Source organism: Rattus rattus, chromosome X, assembly GCF_011064425.1.
Source record: "Rattus rattus isolate New Zealand chromosome X, Rrattus_CSIRO_v1, whole genome shotgun sequence".
NCBI classification, from domain to species: domain Eukaryota; kingdom Metazoa; phylum Chordata; class Mammalia; order Rodentia; family Muridae; genus Rattus; species Rattus rattus.
In genome coordinates, this window is record NC_046172.1 from 53,296,874 (window position 1) to 53,316,540 (window position 19,667).

General features: G+C 38.5%; 1 protein-coding gene across 1 annotated transcript in view; it reads left to right on the forward strand.

Moving 5' to 3' along the window:
- Arhgef9 (Cdc42 guanine nucleotide exchange factor 9) overlaps window positions 1–19,667 on the forward strand; it is an 80,561-nt gene that overhangs the window by 39,261 nt on the left and 21,633 nt on the right. The window contains exons 4-6 of the mRNA XM_032890490.1: window positions 7,457–7,689; window positions 11,501–11,630; window positions 17,509–17,640. Coding sequence (XP_032746381.1) covers window positions 7,457–7,689; window positions 11,501–11,630; window positions 17,509–17,640 — 495 coding nt within the window. The remainder of the gene's footprint in view (window positions 1–7,456; window positions 7,690–11,500; window positions 11,631–17,508; window positions 17,641–19,667) is intronic.

Below are 19,667 nucleotides of genomic sequence, written 5' to 3' on the forward strand. Positions count from 1 at the left end.
GGCTATTATACATAAGTTCAGCATGCTTTTAATGTAGTTATGCACTTATATATGTAATAACAATAATGAATAGATCATTAATTTAATTGGGAGGAAGCATGGGAGGTGTTAGAGAGAAGGGACATGAGAGGACTTGGAGAGACAACAGGGAAGGAATGCTGCAAGTATATTTTTGATTAAAAACTGAATTACGCTCCATGTGGTGGCACACATCTTTAATTCCAGCACTGGAGAGACAGAAGCAGGTAGACCTTTGTGTACGTGGTTAACAATAAGGTCTTACATTCCACAACTGGGAGGTAACCAAGGACCTCAGCCTATTATGTTTGGGCAGTACCTTGGATCACTCTGATGGACAATCTAAAGAGGGCTTCTTATGCGTGGTATTGAGGGTATTAGATGGTCTGTGGAGGGAGTATTGCCAGCCACGATAGGGAATTTTCATTTAAATTGTGTACATATATATATGTTCATATATTTACATGTGTCTTGGGTATTTTAGGTAGATAGATAATAGTTTGATTCCTTGTGACGTTTTTAGGCATCCTTATTGTTAACTCTTTTCATTCTTCTGTAATTATATGCCGTTCTCCTCCATAATTAAAGCTGCCTTTTTTTTCCATCTCCCACTTCAGATCACTTGTATCCTTCTATTCTACTTTCTATTGCTCCGTCCTGCCTCCATGGTGTTCCATTTTTCCTTTCCTGATTTTGGGGGATACTCAAAGTTCTTTACTCACATCTGAACATATGGAGCTAAGAACCATAACTGAAAGAGACCATGCAGTGTTTGTCTTTCTGTATCTGGGTTACCTTGTTCCACGTTATCTTTTCTAGTTCTATCCATTTACCTGAAACTTTTATGATTTCATTTTTCCTTAGAGCTGAATAATATTCCATAGTGTACATGTATCATCATATATCACTTTTATATCATCCATCCCTCAGTGAAGAACGTAAAGGTTATTTCCATTTCTTAGCTACTCTAAATAGCACGAACATGGTTGAACAAGGGTCTGTGGAGTAGGGTGTCACGTTCTTTCGGCATGTGACTAGGAGTGGTAGAGCTGAGTCATGAGGAAGATTTAGCTTGAGGAACTTTCACACAGATCTCCACAGCTGACTGGCTAGGTTTAAGATACCATCAGCAGTGCATGAGGGCTTCCTTCAGCCACATCCCCCTCAAGCATTTCTTCTTGGTTGTTTTGTTCGTCTTTTCCACTCTTACCGCATGCAAAGGTGAAATCTCAAAATTGTTTAGATTGCATTTCCCCAGTTGCTAGAGACAGTGAACATTTAAAAATATATTTCCATTCTTTTTGGAGGGGGTTTCTTTTGAGAACTGTTTATTTTTTTTGAATGGGACTTTTTTTCAAATCTTTGTTTTTATAGCTCTTTATATATCCTAGATACTAATCCTTTATCAGAGGTATAAACGGGCAATGATTCCCATTCTGTGGTCTTCCTTTTCAGTCAGATTGTTTCCTTTTTTATTTTAATTGATTTATTTTAGTTGATTGTTTTGTCTTTTTAGCTGTGCAGAAGTTCCTTTAGTTTTATGAGGTCAATTGTAGCCTTAATTCCTGGGCAAACAGAGGCCTATTCCTACACTTAGATATCATTTAGGATACTATTTACGTTTTCATCCAGCTGTTTTAGTGTTCTGGGTTTCACATTAAATCTTTGTTTGGAATTAGTTTTTGTACAGGATCATATATGAGGATCTAATTGCATCCTTTTATACATAGATAACCCAGTTTTCATAGCACCATTTGTTGAAGATTTCTTTTCTCTAGCTTCTGTTTTTGATGGTTTTGTCCAATATTAAATGGCTGTATTCATGTATTTATCTTCAGGTCTTCCATTTTGTTCCTTTGTTCTCTATATATCTGCTTTAGTGCCTATACTATACTGGTATGTTTTGTTGTTGTTTGTTTGCTTGTTTGTTTTACTATGACTGTATGATATATTTTGAACTCTGGAATGGTAATCCCTCCAGCACCATTCTTTTAACAAAGAATTGTTTTGACTCTCTGGGAACTTTTGTGGTTCCATATGAATATCAAGCTATTTGTTTCCCTATTCCAGTGAGGAATGTGGTAAGAATTGTGATTGGGATTGCAAGGAATCTGTAAATGGCTTTTGGTATAATAGTCATTTTCACAATGTTAATTCTACCAATCCATGAGCATGGGCTATCTTTCCATTTTCTAGTACCTTTCTCTGTCTCTTTCTTCAGAGGTTTAGATTTTCTATCATATTACTCCTAGATGTTTTATTTTCTATGAGGCTATTGTAAATAGGATCTTTCCTATTTTCTGAATATTTTGTATCCTGTCATTTTAGTGAAGAATGTTCTTATTTTGAAGTTTTCTAGTAATTTATGTCTCATTTTCTTCAGATTGTTTGGTATCCTTCCAATTTCCTTCTTGTATCTTATTGTTGGTTCATTGATTATGGGCATAGTGGTTATCTTACCTCATTAGCTTCAATTAGATTTTTAGCTTTTCTTCACATAGGAGGCTATGGGTTTACAAATATAGGTAATATTATATTAAAGTTGTTTCCTCTTGTTTTTCCCTGAGACTTTACATGTTGTTAATCCTCTTTGTGAGCATTTTATAGAAAAATCCACTTGTGTAATTTATTATAATTTGCAAGATGCATCTTGTATCCTGTCATAATTATGGTGTTCATTTTGAAATTTTTATGTTCTATATTCATATTTTGAGAAGCTTTCTTTTTGTGTGTCTTTATCTGATTTTGGGCTTTAAATGCTGGCTTTTTATTTGGGTGCTCCTGATACTTCTGTCTTTTTAAAAACAATAGTTAATAGTATCCAGGCCTTGGAGCCTCCCCTTGAGCTGGATCCCAATTTGGGCCTGTCATTGAGCCTCCTTTCGCTCAGTCTCTTCTCCAGTTTTGTCCCTGCAGTTCTTTTAGACAGGAACAATTCTGGGTCAGTGCTTTTGACTGTGGGATGGGAACCCCATCTCTCCACTCGATGCCCTGTCTTTCTATTGGAGGTGGACTCTACAAGTTGCCTCTCCCACTGTTGGGCATGCCATAGACAGAGCCCTAGCATGGGTGCCACTGAAAAGACCCAAACAAAGCACTGAAAAAAGAGTCAGATGCAGATATTCACATCCAACCAATGGACAGAAGCCAGGGGGACACCTATGCTTGAATCTAGGGAAAGGCTGGAAGAAGCTGAGGAAGAGGGCAACCATAGGAAGACCAGCAGTGGGAAGACCAGCAGTCTCAACTGACCTGGACCCCTGAGATCTCTCAGACACTGATCCAACCATCAGGCAGCATACACCAGCTGAGATGAGACCCCCAACACATAGACAGCAGAGAGAACTGCCTGGTGGCCTCAGTGAGAAGAGACACCTCATCCTTGAGGAGACCAAGGCACCAGAGAGTGGGGAGGTCTGGGGTGGGGTGGGGACATACTCATGGAGATGGGAGTTGGGGTGAGGAGGAATGGAGTGGGGGAGCTGTCTGGGTGGACTGGGGAGGGGATAGCAAACCAGACTGTAAAATAAAGACTAAAGAATAATAATAATAATAATAATAATAATAATAATAATAATAAAGAACAAACAAAAAAACCCAACCAAACAAAACCCAATAGCTTAAGAAAGAATGGCTATAGATCTTTGAATGTCTGGTTTAATTCCCCTGTGACTGTATCTGGCTCTAGGACTATTTGTAGCTGGAAGGCTTTCTATTTCTATTCCAATCTTCTCCTTTGTTACACATCTGTTTAGGTTGTTGATCTCTTCTTGGTTTCATTTTTGGTGGATTGGCTTAATCTAGAAGTCATTTTCTTTTCTTTAGGTTTTCAATTTGATAGAATATGAGGTTTTTTTTTTGTTTTTTTGACATTGCCTATATTAGTCTGAAGTGTGTGTGTGTGTGTGTGTGTGTGTGTGTGTGTGTGTGTGTGTGTGTGTGTGTTAATTTGGGTCATTGATTTTTGTTTTTGTTTTTCCATTTGGTTAGCTGAGCCAAGGGTCTGGTAATTTTATTTTATCTTAATTTTGTTGATTCTTTGTATTTTTCCTAGTTATTAATTTGTGCTGTGATTTTTATTATTTTGTGCAATCAATAAAATTTGGATTTGGTTTATATTTGTTTTCCAAATTTTTTGTTGGGTCCTTATGTCATTTATTTATGCCTTTTCTGATATTTTAGTATATACATTTGAAGTATAAAATTTCCTGTAGTACTCCATTTAGTTGCACACCAGAGGTTTTTGTATATTGTGTTTTCATTTTCATTTAATTCCAGAAAATATTTTATCTCTTCTTTGACCCATCCATCATTCAGTAATATGTTGCTTAATCTGCTTGAGTTTGTATTTACTAGAGATTTATTTGCTATTGATTTTAAGTTTTATTGCATTATTATCTGACAGGATACATGAAGGTATTTGAATCTTTCTGAATTTGTGAAGGTTTTTTGTCCCAGGGTGTGGTCTATTTTAGAAAAGCTTCCATGCACTGCTGAGTAAAATGTGTATTCTTTGGTGTATGGTTGGAATAGTCTGTATATTTTCATTAGTACATTTGATGGAGAGCACTTAATTCTGATGTTTCTATGGGGTTTTTTTGTCAATTGGATAAAGTACTATTTAATGTATTGATGTTAATCTATGTCTTTCATCCCAGTAATACATTTTTTAATGAAATCGGGTGCACCAGAGTTCGGTGAATATATATTAAGGATAGTAATGTCTTCTTGGTTAACTACGTAGTTATTATAAAGCACTCTCCCTTTTTATTTCTTCTGATTAGTTTCAGTTTGAAGTCTATTTTGCCAGATATTAGGTTAGTGATGCCTATTTGCCTCCTTGTCCTTTTTGAGTAGAATGTTTTTTCTGTTCTCTTACTCTTCTCTAAAGCTAATGTGTTCCTTATAAACAATAGATGGGTTTTTTTTCCCCTGGAGCTTAGAACTGAACCCAGGGCCTTGTGCTTGCTAGACAAGCGCTCTACCACTGAGCTACATCCCTTCATTCAGCCTAGGTCTTTCAATTGGAGAATTGATGTCATTGATATTTATAGTTATTACTGAAATATGTATGTTAATTTCGTCATCGTGTCATTAATTTTTGGTGGGTTTTGTGTGTGTGCACATACATGCACATGATTTTTAGTAGTGCTTTGGGTTTTAGTAATTATGGTTCATATTTCTTTCAACAGTCTCTTGGCTGTGTTCATTTCTTTTTCAGCCCAAAATATTGCTGCCTGTGTTTTCCTTACATTTGATCTGATAGATATATTTTTCTCTTTGAAAATATTTATTTTTATTTTGTATGTAGTAATGTTTTTTTTTCCATGTGCAACCATGGAGGTGAAAAGAATGTTGGGTTCCCTGGAACCGGAGTCAGGAAGGGGTGGGGTGATGAGTAGGATATGAGTGCATGACGTTGAGTATAATTTTTAAAGCTCTTCATATCACGGTAAGGTTTTCTTTCTATTTCAAAGATGGCAGAGAGCTTTGCTGGATAAGTCTAGGTCTGTTACTGTGTTCTTTTTGTACTTGAAATATCTTGTTCCATGCTTTTCTGGCTTTCCCTTAAAACCTGAGCTGTTATTCTGAGTGTTTTCCATTTTATATGGCTATTGTTTTGGATATTTTTCTTTGTTCTCTACACTTAGTGCTTTCACTATTGCAGACCGTGGGGATTTTCTTTTATGTTTTTGTCTTTTGGTATTTTGTCTACTTCTTAAATCTGTAAGGGTATGATTTTCCTTAGTACAGGGAAGTTTTCTTCTATAGTATTTATCCTTTCTCATCTATTCTTATAATTCATTGAGAGGTATCTTTAGGTTAATGGCAGGAAAGAGAAGTCCTGTCTTAACACTTACAGGTTGAAGATGTTTCAGTTATTGGTGCTCTGACTAGCCCAGGGCACTGGATGTAGAATCAAACTAGATTAGGGGCTTGGAGAGGTTGTGTGGTAGGGACATCAGGCAAACTAACCCGTCTAGGCCCTGGAGAGGCTAATTCTTGCATTTTTAAAGATACACAAAAACGTTCTTTTGTATAATGTTGATTTAGTTGTTTGTTTTACATTTTGAACAAATTCTAGTTGTAAGACAGGCCCTTGTTACAATAGGTACCTTACTTGTAATTATTCAGCTTCAATTTTGATTCTTGACATTTGGTTTTAGCAACAGAAATCAGACAGATCTGACAAAAGTGTGTTTTGGAGAAGGATAGTCCTATGCTATTAGTTATTTAAATGTCTCGGCCATTTTAATTTCTTTTTAGGTCAACTCTATCAGAAAAATCTACTGAGTGCCTTCACAGCTTGTATCCCCAATGCAAATATTTCTTGCTGTTTGCCCTTAACCATAGTTATCCACAGTATCTTGTTTGTTGTAGTGGCTTTATAACTATTATTAGTGTTGTTTACTAGCCCTGAGATCATATGCTTGATTTTTTAATACAACAACAATCAACTGGCCATTCTTGCCTCTATGCATTGGGTATACACACACATCATTGTCTGAGCATATGAGATATTTCTAGAACATAACAATTTGATTCATTCCTCAGGATCCATAGTCTATGTTTCCTTTCTATATTTCTGAAGAGATGCTATGTGGTTCTTTCAATTTCTCCTTCAAATATAATATGATAAAATTTTTCTTGGAGCTTTTTACATGAACACTGCATCTATATTACTCCTGGCATGCATGGCTCCCACTATCTCCCTCTCTCTCCAAAATCTGTGATCACTTAATTATTGTTATATATAAATATATATCAACGTGCATATATGTACATTCATATATGCAATCTACTGAGTTCATTGAGTGTGGCTCATGTGTACATATGTTCAGGGCTAACCCTTTGGAATTAGACAGCCTATACAAGAGTTCATTCTTAGAAAGAGAGCAGCCATTGAGCATGTGATGCTCTTTATCTAGGGGTAGGTCTTAAGTGGAATTGGCAATGCTACCTGATATTATTATGCTGGTCTTGTTCAACCATGTTAACATTTCATGAGCACATTTTCTTTGTTCCATCTAGCAGCAGGTGTCCTGGGCCTCTGACCTTTATGATTAATAATTTCATCAGGAAAAATTCTTTAAACTCATTAGATTTCTATAACTCATCTCAATGGCAGAATGTGTTAGTCATTACAAGAAGTAGAATTTGTGATTCATCTCTCCTAATGGTTACTAGAATTTCATTTGCCATATTCTGTTTCTTCACGTTACGTTCAGCCTCCCTTAACTATCCCAAATTGTTTTTACTGTTCCCACTTCCTCATTATTGCTAAATTAACAGTATTATCACTAAATTATGACCCAAATAAGAACTGGCATTACCATAGTATTTTTACATATGATCTTTTTACATATTATCTTTGTATTGTTTTAAGACTTCTTGGGTGGTCTCGGAGACTTTAGTTTTCCTCTTCTTTTCTCTACAGCAAGATGGCTTCTGGATATACTCTGAGTATTGTAACAACCACCTGGATGCCTGCATGGAACTCTCCAAACTGATGAAGGACAGCCGCTATCAACACTTCTTTGAGGCCTGCCGCCTCTTGCAGCAGATGATCGACATCGCTATCGATGGTTTTCTTTTGACTCCAGTACAGAAGATCTGCAAATACCCCTTACAATTGGCCGAGCTCCTAAAGTATACTGCCCAAGACCACAGGTAAGGTGTTTAAGGACACAGAAGGAAATAGCTTTTAAATATTGCCACCATTTAACAATATATAGCCTTTTCTGTTCCTGAGCTATGGTTGCTTTATCTGTAGTGTAGGATATATTCCTACTTACCTCACAAGCTCTAGAGAGTTGCTTATAAAGTTGTGAGTTTGTCTGCATACAAAGTCACACACATGATCTTATATGTAACTTAAACCCCACTTTCATGGACTGCAGTTTACATCTTGGCTTTTAATAATAGGATTAGCCTCATAAATCAAACCTGACAGAGTAAATGCTTAACCATTTATTCCATTCTATTTGGAAGACTTAGATGTCCTACTAATATCCTTTGTAACTAGTACCAATCCTACATTCTTTCAATAAAGCTAATCCCCATGTTTGCTTACTTAGCTTTCCTATGCTTTTTTTTTACCCCACCCACTGTATATTTTATATAGACTTAGAATATAGTGGAGGAAAACAGATTGAGACTTTCCTTGAAGATTTTTCTTTAATTTTAAAGTATTTTTCTTCCTTCCTTCCTTCCTTCCTTCCTTCCTTCCTTCCCCCCTTCTTCCTTCCTCCCTTCCTTCCTTCCTTTCCTCCTCCTCCTCCTCCTCCTCCTCCTCCTCCTCCTCCTCCTCCTCCTCCTCCTCCTCCTCCTCCTCCTCCTCCTCCTCCTCCTCCCCTCCTCCTCCTTCATTGAGACTGGGTCAAACATGTATTGCTGCCTAGACTGCAACTCCACGATGTAAATAGACCAGGCAGGTCTCTAGCTAAAACATACCTGCCTCCTGGGTGCTTGGATTAAGGCATGTGCCCTCATACTCAACAGTTCTTAAATCTTTTCAAGGAAACAAGCCAACATGGGCTAAGAAGGTTATCTCTTTGAGTGGAAATGGTGTATTTCATCTCTTAGTCATAGTATGGTATATGTTAAAAGTCATCCCCATTGATGGTGATGGCTTATAATCAACCCCAGTCTTTTACATATCTTACCTTGCAAATTAAGAGAATATTTGTTGCTTGTCTGTATTTGGTATGAAATTTCTGACTTTGGACTTGTTGGTTTAACTCTTAGCACTCATTCTTATAAGAAAAAATAAGTCCCTTGCTCAAGTCTAGCTTCCATCCTGACATTTTTAAATAAAATATAATCACATGATTTTCCTACTCCATCTCCTCCCCCTTATCCTTCTTTTGTCATTTCTTCTGCCCCCACATGGCCCCTTCTTTAATGATTCTCGTTATATATGCATATAAATGAACACAACTTGTGGAATCCATTGTGTGTTGGTCTTAGATAACCAATCTGGAGGCTTATCCCTTCATCATCTATTTCCAATGATGAAGGTTCATGGTCACAGATTATTTGGCAATTTCTTATCAATTCCAATATTTCCCTATCAGACTTCTACCACTTAACTGAAGGATACTTGATCTCATGACTGTGGTCTAAAGACAGACAGGAGTAGTGATATGCTCAAGGAAGAAGGGGATAAAGACAAAAGACAAAGCCATAGAAAAAACTATTTTTCAGGTCTCAGGAAGCTATATTAAGGTGTCCTAAACAAGTTGTAGGCAAGTGGGAGAGTGTTAGAAACTTACCCTGATAAAAATTTTTGAAATGAGAAAGCTAGAGTAGTCTCTGAAATACAAGACTAGATGAAAAATGGTAGTAAATGAAATTCCATTTACTTATGAAAGTATGGCATAATTGTCCCTTACCTAAATTGAGAAGAAGAAAGGAAATATATAATGGGATAGTTAGTTGATATGTCTAAAACTAGAAAATCTTGGTTCCTTCACTCCCAATAATGAGGGGCAGCCAACCGTCATAGCTATTTTCTTCTTGTTGTATTCACTTTTAAAGCTAGTGGTACATATCAGATATGATATCATTCATTCTTGAACCATTGTAAGAAAAGGCAGCCAGCTCAAATGGCAAGACTAACAATTATAGGGCCTCAGCCATGATTGCCTAATACTTGTGGTCGGGAAGAGCATTTTCATATCACCAGTGTCCACTTGAATGTCATGTTTGTGATGGCCTTAGAGAAATTAAGATAATAACTAATACAACTGAGGAACTAAAATTTTTTTAGCTTATTGAAGTTTAATTATATGTGACTATGGTACCATTCTGGACGGGATAATTCTATGATTACCTCCCAGAAAGTGGATTAAAATACTGGTGCCCTCAAATCAATAAAAGGAAAGACACAGGGAATAGGGAACATGGCCTGAAGAACTGCGGTACTTATTTCTGCCATTACTGTCTAACTGGCTCAGTCAGTCTTGTCAGGGAGAAACTCTGATAATGTTAGTGCGCCAACAGATCATCCATAGACAGGAACAAGCAATGTAACTAGATGCACAATGTGACAGTAGGAAGAAGTGTGAAGTTTTACAGATGAATCTGAGCAATCAACAGTTCAAGAACTGGTTGAAAATTGCAGCTCCTAGAAAGCATGTTTTGAAGAGACTTAGAAAGTGTAATTAGTCCATAGTGCATTCAATATGGCTGGCTCATTATAATACCAGAAAACATTTTAAGGTGCGAAATACAAATGCTTCTAGCTTTCTTGAGAAAGAATAAATTAGTTAAAAACAAAGTCTATTACTACAGTGCATTAATTGCAATAATGTTTGAGGTCTATAGTTCTGGAACATGTGCAAGGTACAGACTGGAGTCATAGATGGCCTGAGAGGAGGTGTTGCATGGTATCCGTCCTAGCAGTCAGAACTCCTCTCCTCTGGCTTGTTCCAGTACCCCATTCTCCAATATATTAACAGCAGGGAAACAATATTTCTGCATCCTTTTCTCACAGCTATTTTTCTAATCAGTTCTGGGAGAGTAAAAAGGCTACAACCCCAAGATAGTTTAGCTTTACTGAGAGAAGATATTAATACTGAACTGTGATGAATCTTATTGCCTCCTCGGGTCATCCCGTCTGTGTCAAATGGCTGAAATCTCACTTTCAGTCTGCCTTTCATAATAGCTATTCAATTGGAAATCAGGTCAGACAAGCAGACCAAATTGGGTAGAATGATATGACTCTCAACACACAAATTATCAAATGTTTCAGAAGCCAGGATGTAGGTTGTACTTCTCAGACCAAGAATTCTGTGGGAGGCATCCTGTATTATATCTACTGCAAGAGAAATGTTTAATACTTATGTACTTAATCTTACGGATTAAGAGTAAAACAGTATGTGTGGATGATTGCACTTATTTATTAAACCCATCAATAAGTTCGGCTGAAATTCTACCCATTTTATGAGAAAATTGAAACAAACTAAAGACAATCCTGCTAGTTAGTAATAAAGTTCGATGTGAACTCATAGAGTCTGGCTTCAGATTCTGTGTTCTTATGCGTTATGCTATACTGCTCTCCTTATTGTACCAGAGGAAAAGTAGCACTATTATTCCATGGTGATCATGGGCAGAGATTCCTTAGAAATACAGATAGAAGAGATGACTAGGATGTTTGGATTATATATACCATGTATAATGCTTCTCTCTTGTTCCTTGTCTGGTTTTATCAGATAAGACACAAATAGAGAGTTATAAAATTAAGGAGGTCTATTTTCCCTGCCAAAAACATGTACAGGTAGGATATCTATGCTATATGAACATAAGTTACATTGTCATCCAAAAATAGGAGTGTAAATGTAGATTTACACTAGATTCTCTAGATGATGTGAATTATTCTCTGATAATCCAGACTCTTACTAAGGAGGAAGAATAGAATGGTTTAGGGTTGGCATGTTGCACATTGGTTCATCCACATCTCACTCTTATTTCTTCACAGTGATTACAGATATGTCGCAGCTGCTTTGGCTGTCATGAGAAATGTGACTCAGCAGATCAATGAACGCAAGCGACGTCTGGAGAATATTGACAAGATTGCTCAATGGCAGGCCTCTGTCCTAGACTGGGAGGTAGGCCCTTTATCAACAGTGGTTTGGGGAGGCCCCACTTGCTTGTTGAACAAGCTATAACTATCATCCTGGCCAAGCTGTTTTCATCATCATTCTAAAAATATTCTGTCACCTAGTCATCCCAGTGTGGACACCCACAGTTTCTTTGAACTTAGAGAGGAAGTGACTGAAATCATCAAGCTATCCTTGCCAAATGCCACAAACTAGGAGTGATAACACTTCTTACTCATCTCTCAGGCCTAGGTTGTGTGACCTGATAGTATGTAGGCTGACATAACCAAAATGAAAAATGTCAGCAGGAAGGAAGTGACATTTAAAAACTTTGTGGTGATAGTAGAGAAGCAGATACAATACCTTTTTGTATAACCTTCAACTCAGGTAGAATTTTCTTTGTTTAAATAACAGGATTTCCTTTAACATTTCAATTTGTTTAGTTTATTCCAAGGTGAGCATTATTAGTGTTAACAAAGAGTTGGTCAATGTCCAGACACATTTTTTTCTTCTACCTCTCATTTCTCTCTCTCTCTCTCTCTCTCTCTCTCTCTCTCTCTCTCTCTCTCTCTCCCTCTCTCTATATGTGTATGTACATACATATATATACGCGCATGCGCGCGCACACACACACACACACACACACACACACACACACACATAGAGAGAGAGAGAGAGAAGGGGCAGAATATATATACATATTTACATATATTTAAACCCTCTTGCTTATAAGCCATCACTGGCCCAGACTTAAAAGAAAGCAATGGATTCTCCTTTCATTGTGTGTTTTTTTTTCTTTGTTCATCCCTATCAACAGAGACACCCTGAAAATTTTTTGGGCAAGACTCTTTTCTGTACCTTTTGTAGGCTTCCTTGTAAGGAAAGGTGCCAAGAAGCAACTGAATTCATAGTTTTTAAAACATTTTTCTTCTTTCCTGAAAATTTTCCCCCTTTAAGTTTTTATGTGTGGTCCGAGGCTCCAGTCATTGGGGAGGCGAAAAGTCTGAAACCCTGTGGCCTATCCAAAGAGCTTTTTTGTTATTGTTGTTAAATCAGACGTCATAGTTTTGAGCTATGATTTTAGGAATCAGAACCAGAGAAGTTATTTCCTGTTCTATCTGAAGTTATTTCTTGTTCTGTTTCTCACATGGGAAAGGGGCTCCTGGAGTGGACACATACAGTTCATTCAGATAGTGTTTCTGGAGTTGGGGATGAAGGAGGCAGGAGATTTCTGTCAGCGGCTACCATATGGAAGCCTTATAAATAAGTAAGCAAGCAGCGCTTTCCGGTCTGAGCCACTCCTCAACCCCTCAGATGTGTGACCAAACAAGGGAGCTGTCAAAAAACATCCTTGTGATGATTTCAGCTTTATTCCTCATATTGAAAAAATAGCAATTAAAGGAGAAACCTTCAGAAACTATTCTCCCTTGAACAGGGAAGGGTAGAATGGGTGACATCCAGACAATTGTTTCCTTGGTAAATTAGACTATTTGGCTAGAGAAAAAAAAAAAAAAAAAAAAAAAAAAAAAAAATCTTGCTTTAAATCAGTGTCTCTCTTTTTCTCATCTTTTCCTCATGAATATTCAGAGCTCTCTACCTAATTTCAGTTACCATCTCAGTCACCTGCCATATCCTATGGAGACTACTTTACCCCTCACAAATCCCAGTGAGGAGATAAGTTAAGTTGTCATGTAGTCCTTAAAGAGATTATAGCTTACAGCAGTTTAGATGGGAAGGGTGGAGAGCCTGTTTCCAAGGACTGTAGTTTCTGGAAATTTTCCATTTCTGAGTTCTCTGGTTCAGAGATTTGGATGAGCTGTCATTTCATTCTCTTTTCACATTAAATCATTTTAAACAAAGAGAAAGGGAACATTTTCCCGATAGCTTCTCTTCAGCTTCTTTTTCCCCTGAAGATTTTCAGAAAGTGCTCATGTTTGTAGCTCATGCTTGGGAACTAAATCATGTGCTCATGATTTTCTCTGTATGGTATCCCTCCCCTTCTTACTTGCTTGTATAATAGCTGATGTCCTGTTCTGGTTTACCATTGCATGGTATAATCCAAAGAAACCGGAAGAAACATAAAAATTAACGAAACAGTATGATGGATACAGAAACAGTATCCATTTAAAAGTGATGGTGAATAAATGAAGTGTACTCCTTGGTCCAGAAGATTAAACATAGGCCCAGGGAGATTTGTTTTACGTCTTTATACTTACTGACATAAGTTGACTCAAGTACCATTGAAGATTAAACTGGTTAAAAAGAATGGCATTTCTTTTGCCATCCTTTCAGGACTTTTCAACCTTTTTGACATTCAAACCTGATATTTTTCACCAACAAATATATTAGGTCTCATTGACAGCTATCCTGAGATGCATGCAGCATATGGGCCACAGGTTATATTAGATGTGCCTGCTAGGCCATTCAGGCCACAGCTCCAATATCAATTATTCTGTAATCAGGATAAACGAAGCTGAAAAAATGGGTTAAGTTAGAATTAATTAGAATGAAATGAAGTCTGTTCCTTGAGACTTTGGCTTCACAAAAGAAATGAAAAACTGGCAGGAAAGCTCTGGGTAGGGTTTTTTTTTCTTTAATTTTTATTAAATTGAGTATTTCTTATTTACATTTCAAATGTTATTCCCTTTCCCAGATTTCTGTCCATCAGCCCCCTAACCCCTCCCTCTCCCCTTCTATATGGGTGTTCCCCTCCATATCCTCCCCCTATTACCGCCCTCCCCCCAACAATCCCCTACACTGGGGGTCCAACCTTGGCAGGACCAAGGGCTTCCCCTTCCACTGGAGCCCCAACAAGGCTATTCACTGCTACCTATGCAATTGGAGCCCTGGGTTAGTCCATGTACAGTCTTTGGGTAGTGGCTTAGTTCTGGGTAGAGTTTAATGGTCACTATTCATATATTAACCATTGATTTGTTCACTGACAGATTGCATGTTGAATACTTACTCAGTATCGTGCTTCATTCTGTGTTCTAGAGATGTGTTAAGTGATGGAGCAAAGCTTGTATACTTTATGTTTCAGTAGGGAAGAAAAACAGCACATAAGAATTTTATCATCAGATATGGATAAGGAATATGGAGAAAAAGAATTATAATAAGCTAAAGTAATATAAGAATTACCAAAGGGGACAACATTTGAGAAAAGACCTGAAGGAGATGAAGGAGATAAACCATGTGGCCTTTTTGTGGCAGAGCATTTAAGGTGGAAGGAAGCCCCTGAAATACCAGAATTAATGTTCCAAGCAAAAGAAAAAGGCCAGTGTCACTGGGGGAAAAAGCAGAAGATTGTATATGAATAATGGGAGATCAAATTATATATCCTTAAAGGGCTTCGGTTTTAAGTATGGGGGGAAGGCACTGGAGGATTTTGAGCAAAAATGTAACATTGTGAGACTTGCCTCTTGAACAGCCCCTCTTTGTCTGTCCCTTGACAGCTATTACAGAATCTGAGATGAATCAGACATGGCCTTATTCATCCAGAGCAGGCACATAGGAAAGCGAGAGGTTTGCAATAAATGCTGGAAGAATGCAGAAACCCATAAAGGCAATGGGAATGGATTGCATTTTATGGGGCAAGATAAAGAGACGTATGGTGCAAGTGAGGCAGACGAGACAAGCGTGAAAGCTCTAAACAGTGAGAGCATCCTTCCCTTATGGAAACTTACGGTTTCCCTTGCACAAACATAGTTGGTACTTTCAAGTAGTCTTGTGGAGTGAATCAAACAGGACCCACTTAAATTGCTTCCCAGGGACACAGAGTGAGTTAACACAGTCATTTTAACAGACTCATCTCACTAATCTTCCAGCATAGCAAATCGTTCTGATAGGCAAGGTACCGTCTTTCAAGTGCAGTCTTGTAGTTAGGTACGAGGAATTCCGAATTTGGTTGTAACTTTAATTTTTTTTCAATGTCAACTTTTAATGATGGTTCTTAAATGCTTTAACCTCCCTTCTAACCTGCCACCCACAGAGGTACTGCAAAAGAAAGGATGCGGGGGAAGTGGACCTGTTTGGAAAGTGATCTTTGGAGCAAACCTTATCTGTGTTGTCAGGAAATCAGCAGTTCAGGTCACGGGAGTCAGCAGCAGCTCAATCTATTTGTAAACACTTCACAGATTTATCAGCAGTGTAGTTCAGTAGAGTCCAGATAGCAAACACGAATAAGCAGCAGTGGCACAACCTAGCAGAGACAGCCAGGCTTCAGCTTTAGCACAATTCAGCAGGAGGACCAGGGCCAACAGGAAGTCCAGGAAAAGTTCTCCACTTTGCTTCTCTCAGCGAAGCGAAGATCACCAAATCTGCAAGACCAACAAGCTTTACACAGCTATCTCTACCAACAAGCTTAGCTCTGCCACTGTCCCTTGAGCCCTGGAATCTGAGCATTTTGCCTCACACCTATAGCCCAGTACTTAGGAATCTTCAAAAGGAGAATTGCAAGTTCCAGATCAGCCTGAGCTATGTAGCAAGACTTATCTGGGCTACATAGTAGCCCCAAAATAATCATGTTTAGCATCAACTTGTGTTGTTAACCAACTTTTATGCATTCTTTCACTTTATAAATATGCAAAGTGGATTATGGCACATCTTCTTCTCTTGTGTCAGGAAAGGCTAACTTTCAGGAGAAGTCTTTTCCAGCCCTATGAATCCAAAGGCTCGGTGCTAGTATGTAAACTCAGGAAAGACCGTTTTACATTTATCTTGGATACTTTTGTAGCTACATTTGGATACTAGAGTCAAAAGAGTCATTTCTTGAGTGGCTTTCAAGTTCTGTTATTAGAAAATAATCCACTGAGATCTCCTTTTCTTTCAATTTCTCAGACTAGAGGAGATGGTATAATTAAGAATACCATTTCCTGATAGCATATTATTCTGCCAGAACTATATGCTTCTGATTATTTCTGAAGAAACATAGAACTTCTACCTTTAATCTAGTCTTGAACCTTGGGTGTAAACCTAGAATTTACTGTAACATTATAAGAACAGGTACTACACACATCGATTTTCTTATACCTCATTTAACAGCTGGCAAACAGACTGAGGGAGAGGAAAGGTCTGGACATCTGGACACTTTGAATGTAGAAGCAATATAATTTATGATAAAGAGTAAAGGTGCTCTCTGGAGATTGATTAGGATCAGGTTGAACATCTGTAGCCAATAAGCTTCATAATCCTGCCCTATCACTTGACCTGTTGGTATTTGAAGACGTAAAATGGGGAGCAAGTTATTTACCTGTCAGAAATTTTGTGAGGTGCAAAAGCCATAAAGAAAAGTACCTAGCATGTGTGTCCCCTGGAGTGATGAATTCTCTTTCCTGAGCCACTGCTCATTACTTCCACCGTCACATAGGCTGAAACATGTGTGGGACAGTTTATTGTAAAATATTATCTCCTCGATTTCATTTTTATATGGAAAACAGAACATTTTCCACTACCTTTTCAGGCTAACTCCTCAAGTAAGTGAGAGACCAGATTGGAACTGAGGGACTAGAGCACAAAAGAGATCAAAAAAGATAACAAGGAAGAGAAAAGAGAATGTAACCCAGATAAGCCTGAAGCCTGTCTGTCTGTCTGTCTGACTGACTGACTGACTGACTATGGGTCTCAATTAGGCTCAGAGCAAATAAGGAAGACTGACTGACTAAAGGATTTTCTTATTTACCCCCACAGTAAATAAGAATATGAGTCTTCTCACTTACAGGCCTGTGAACCTTTTAAGGGAGCTGAGAAGTCTCTTTCATTTCCTCCATGTCTACTAGGTCTCTTTGGCTACCTCCCATTCTAATCTCTGCTCACCTTTCGGTATTTCTGTGTAAGGAATTGTACTAGCTCCACTACCTGGTTACATCTCACCATCAACTGTCCTTCCTAGGGAGAGGACATCTTAGACAGGAGCTCGGAACTGATCTACACTGGAGAGATGGCCTGGATCTACCAGCCCTATGGCCGCAACCAGCAGAGAGTCTTCTTCCTGTTTGACCACCAGATGGTCCTCTGCAAGAAGGTAAACTTAACCTTTTCTACTAGAGGTGAGGACTTCAGGGAGCACTGCAAGCTCCTCCCCCTTTCATTATCCCCAGGTGTTTAAAGAAATAGGCAAAAAATGCCAGAGGAGATTGGTAGCAGTTCCATATGAGAACTGGTATGGCATGAAGCTCATAAGCAACAGTGAAATGCTGACATTAACGTATTTTATCCTGGTATCATTTATATGTTTTCCCTCATAATTCTTGTGGTGTTCCTTCTGAGCGACTTGTACCCACAGGAGATAGCCAGCAAGTTTAAACCAGCATTGAAAGAATATTGCAGTATTTGTATCATGTTTAGCAAAGAATACCTTCCCAGAGTACTTTTCCCCATCCCTACTTGAATGACCTGCCCATTTCCTACCCAAGGAACCAACAAAGAGGACTACTTGTTGTTCAAACCTTCATACCTCTATCCAGTTCCTATACGAAGTGCATCATCAAGCCCCTCTCCAAAGCCTTCAACCATATTGTTGCTGGATATTCTATCTCAGTAATCCTTTGAGGAGATATCTTTTACTTGTCACTGACCCTTGGATACCTCTGAGAATGTTAGTTTCTTAGTCACTTCTCTTTGGAAAAGAGGGATAGCATATATTCCCCCACATAATCTCTCCCGCTGGATCCCAATGGGATACTGGCCCTCCTTTCAGGATAGAAGACTCAAACCAGTATTAGCAGTAAGACTTGCCAGACAAGAATTTTGAATCAGAGAAAGAGAAAATGAGGGAGAATTCAGGGTACTCAGAGTGACTTTCAAAGTTAATTTTCATTCTTGGCCTTTTCTCTGCTATATAGCTACTTTGCTGTCTCCCTTACCCAGGAGCAAATGCCCCTGGAGAGGGGCACTAAGTCATGACACACTAAGCACATATGTGTTTTATGTCCCTTGCCTTCTCTGTATGTGCATGTGTGTGGTGTTTCTACATTAAATCATTATGTGTTTGATTTTCACAGTCAATTGAGAGAGTAAATTGAGCTTAGATGCAAATTGCCTTGTTGTTTGCAGATAAGCTCTAAATGCCAGATCTGGAATCAATAACCTGCTAGTTAATTAGGGCAGCTATTTCAGTCTGGATGTGAAGCTGAAAGAGAAAACTTGTGAATCTGAGACTCAGCAAAACACCGGTGTCTACTGTAGCTACCCCAGCCCTAATCAGAACTTTCATACAATTAGGAGGCAGTATTTCTGAAAGTTAGTAAAGGCAGCAAGGAAGTTCTTAGCTATAGAACAATAGGCGTTTGTCCATTGTTCCCAATAAGTATGTTCATGCTTAGAACAACTAGTCAGAGCGGGGAGCAAAGGAAAAGGGGGGAGGGGAGAAGGAGAGAAGAAGAAACAGAAGGAGACTCAGGTGGTAGGAGAGGAGAGAGGTTAGGAATCTGGTTTGTTTCAGGGTTCCACACTACCTTCCTGTACTTCTTGATTTTGACATCTGTCCCCAAAGGATGCAGTTGCTTTAAGTAAAATGTGAAACTGAGCTCTGAAAATAGTGGCTAATAGGAGGCAGTGCTAGGAGCCCAGATACAGGAAAGTAAAGCCGAGCCTAGGGATAAAGGAAAAGAAAAACGATGGCAGAGTGAGCTCTGTTTAGGAGCAAAGGGGCAGGGGGAGAAACAAGGAGCGACATGCCAACACTAGGACAACTAGTGAGAAAGGCAGTGATCGGGAAGATACCAGAGAGGGCTTCTGGGTTCACAGCAGCCAAGTCAGGAGCATGGGAAAAGCAAGCAACAGGATGTCGATGACAGCAGGAACAAAAGACATAGCTTCTCTAGGATGAGAGTTTGTTTTACTGAGGTCATAGGCTTTCTTCCCAGAAAAGAGCCAGCCTAGAGTTCAAGGCTGTTAACTGCACATACTTGGATATCCTTTACACTGGCTTCCCAGAGATAAAAAAACTACAGCCTTGTTATGGAAAGGCCTTTTAAAGTATCTGATTTGTACAGACTCCACGGTTGAGGATTTCTACATTATCTACAATAAATCTTTCCATTTATCAAA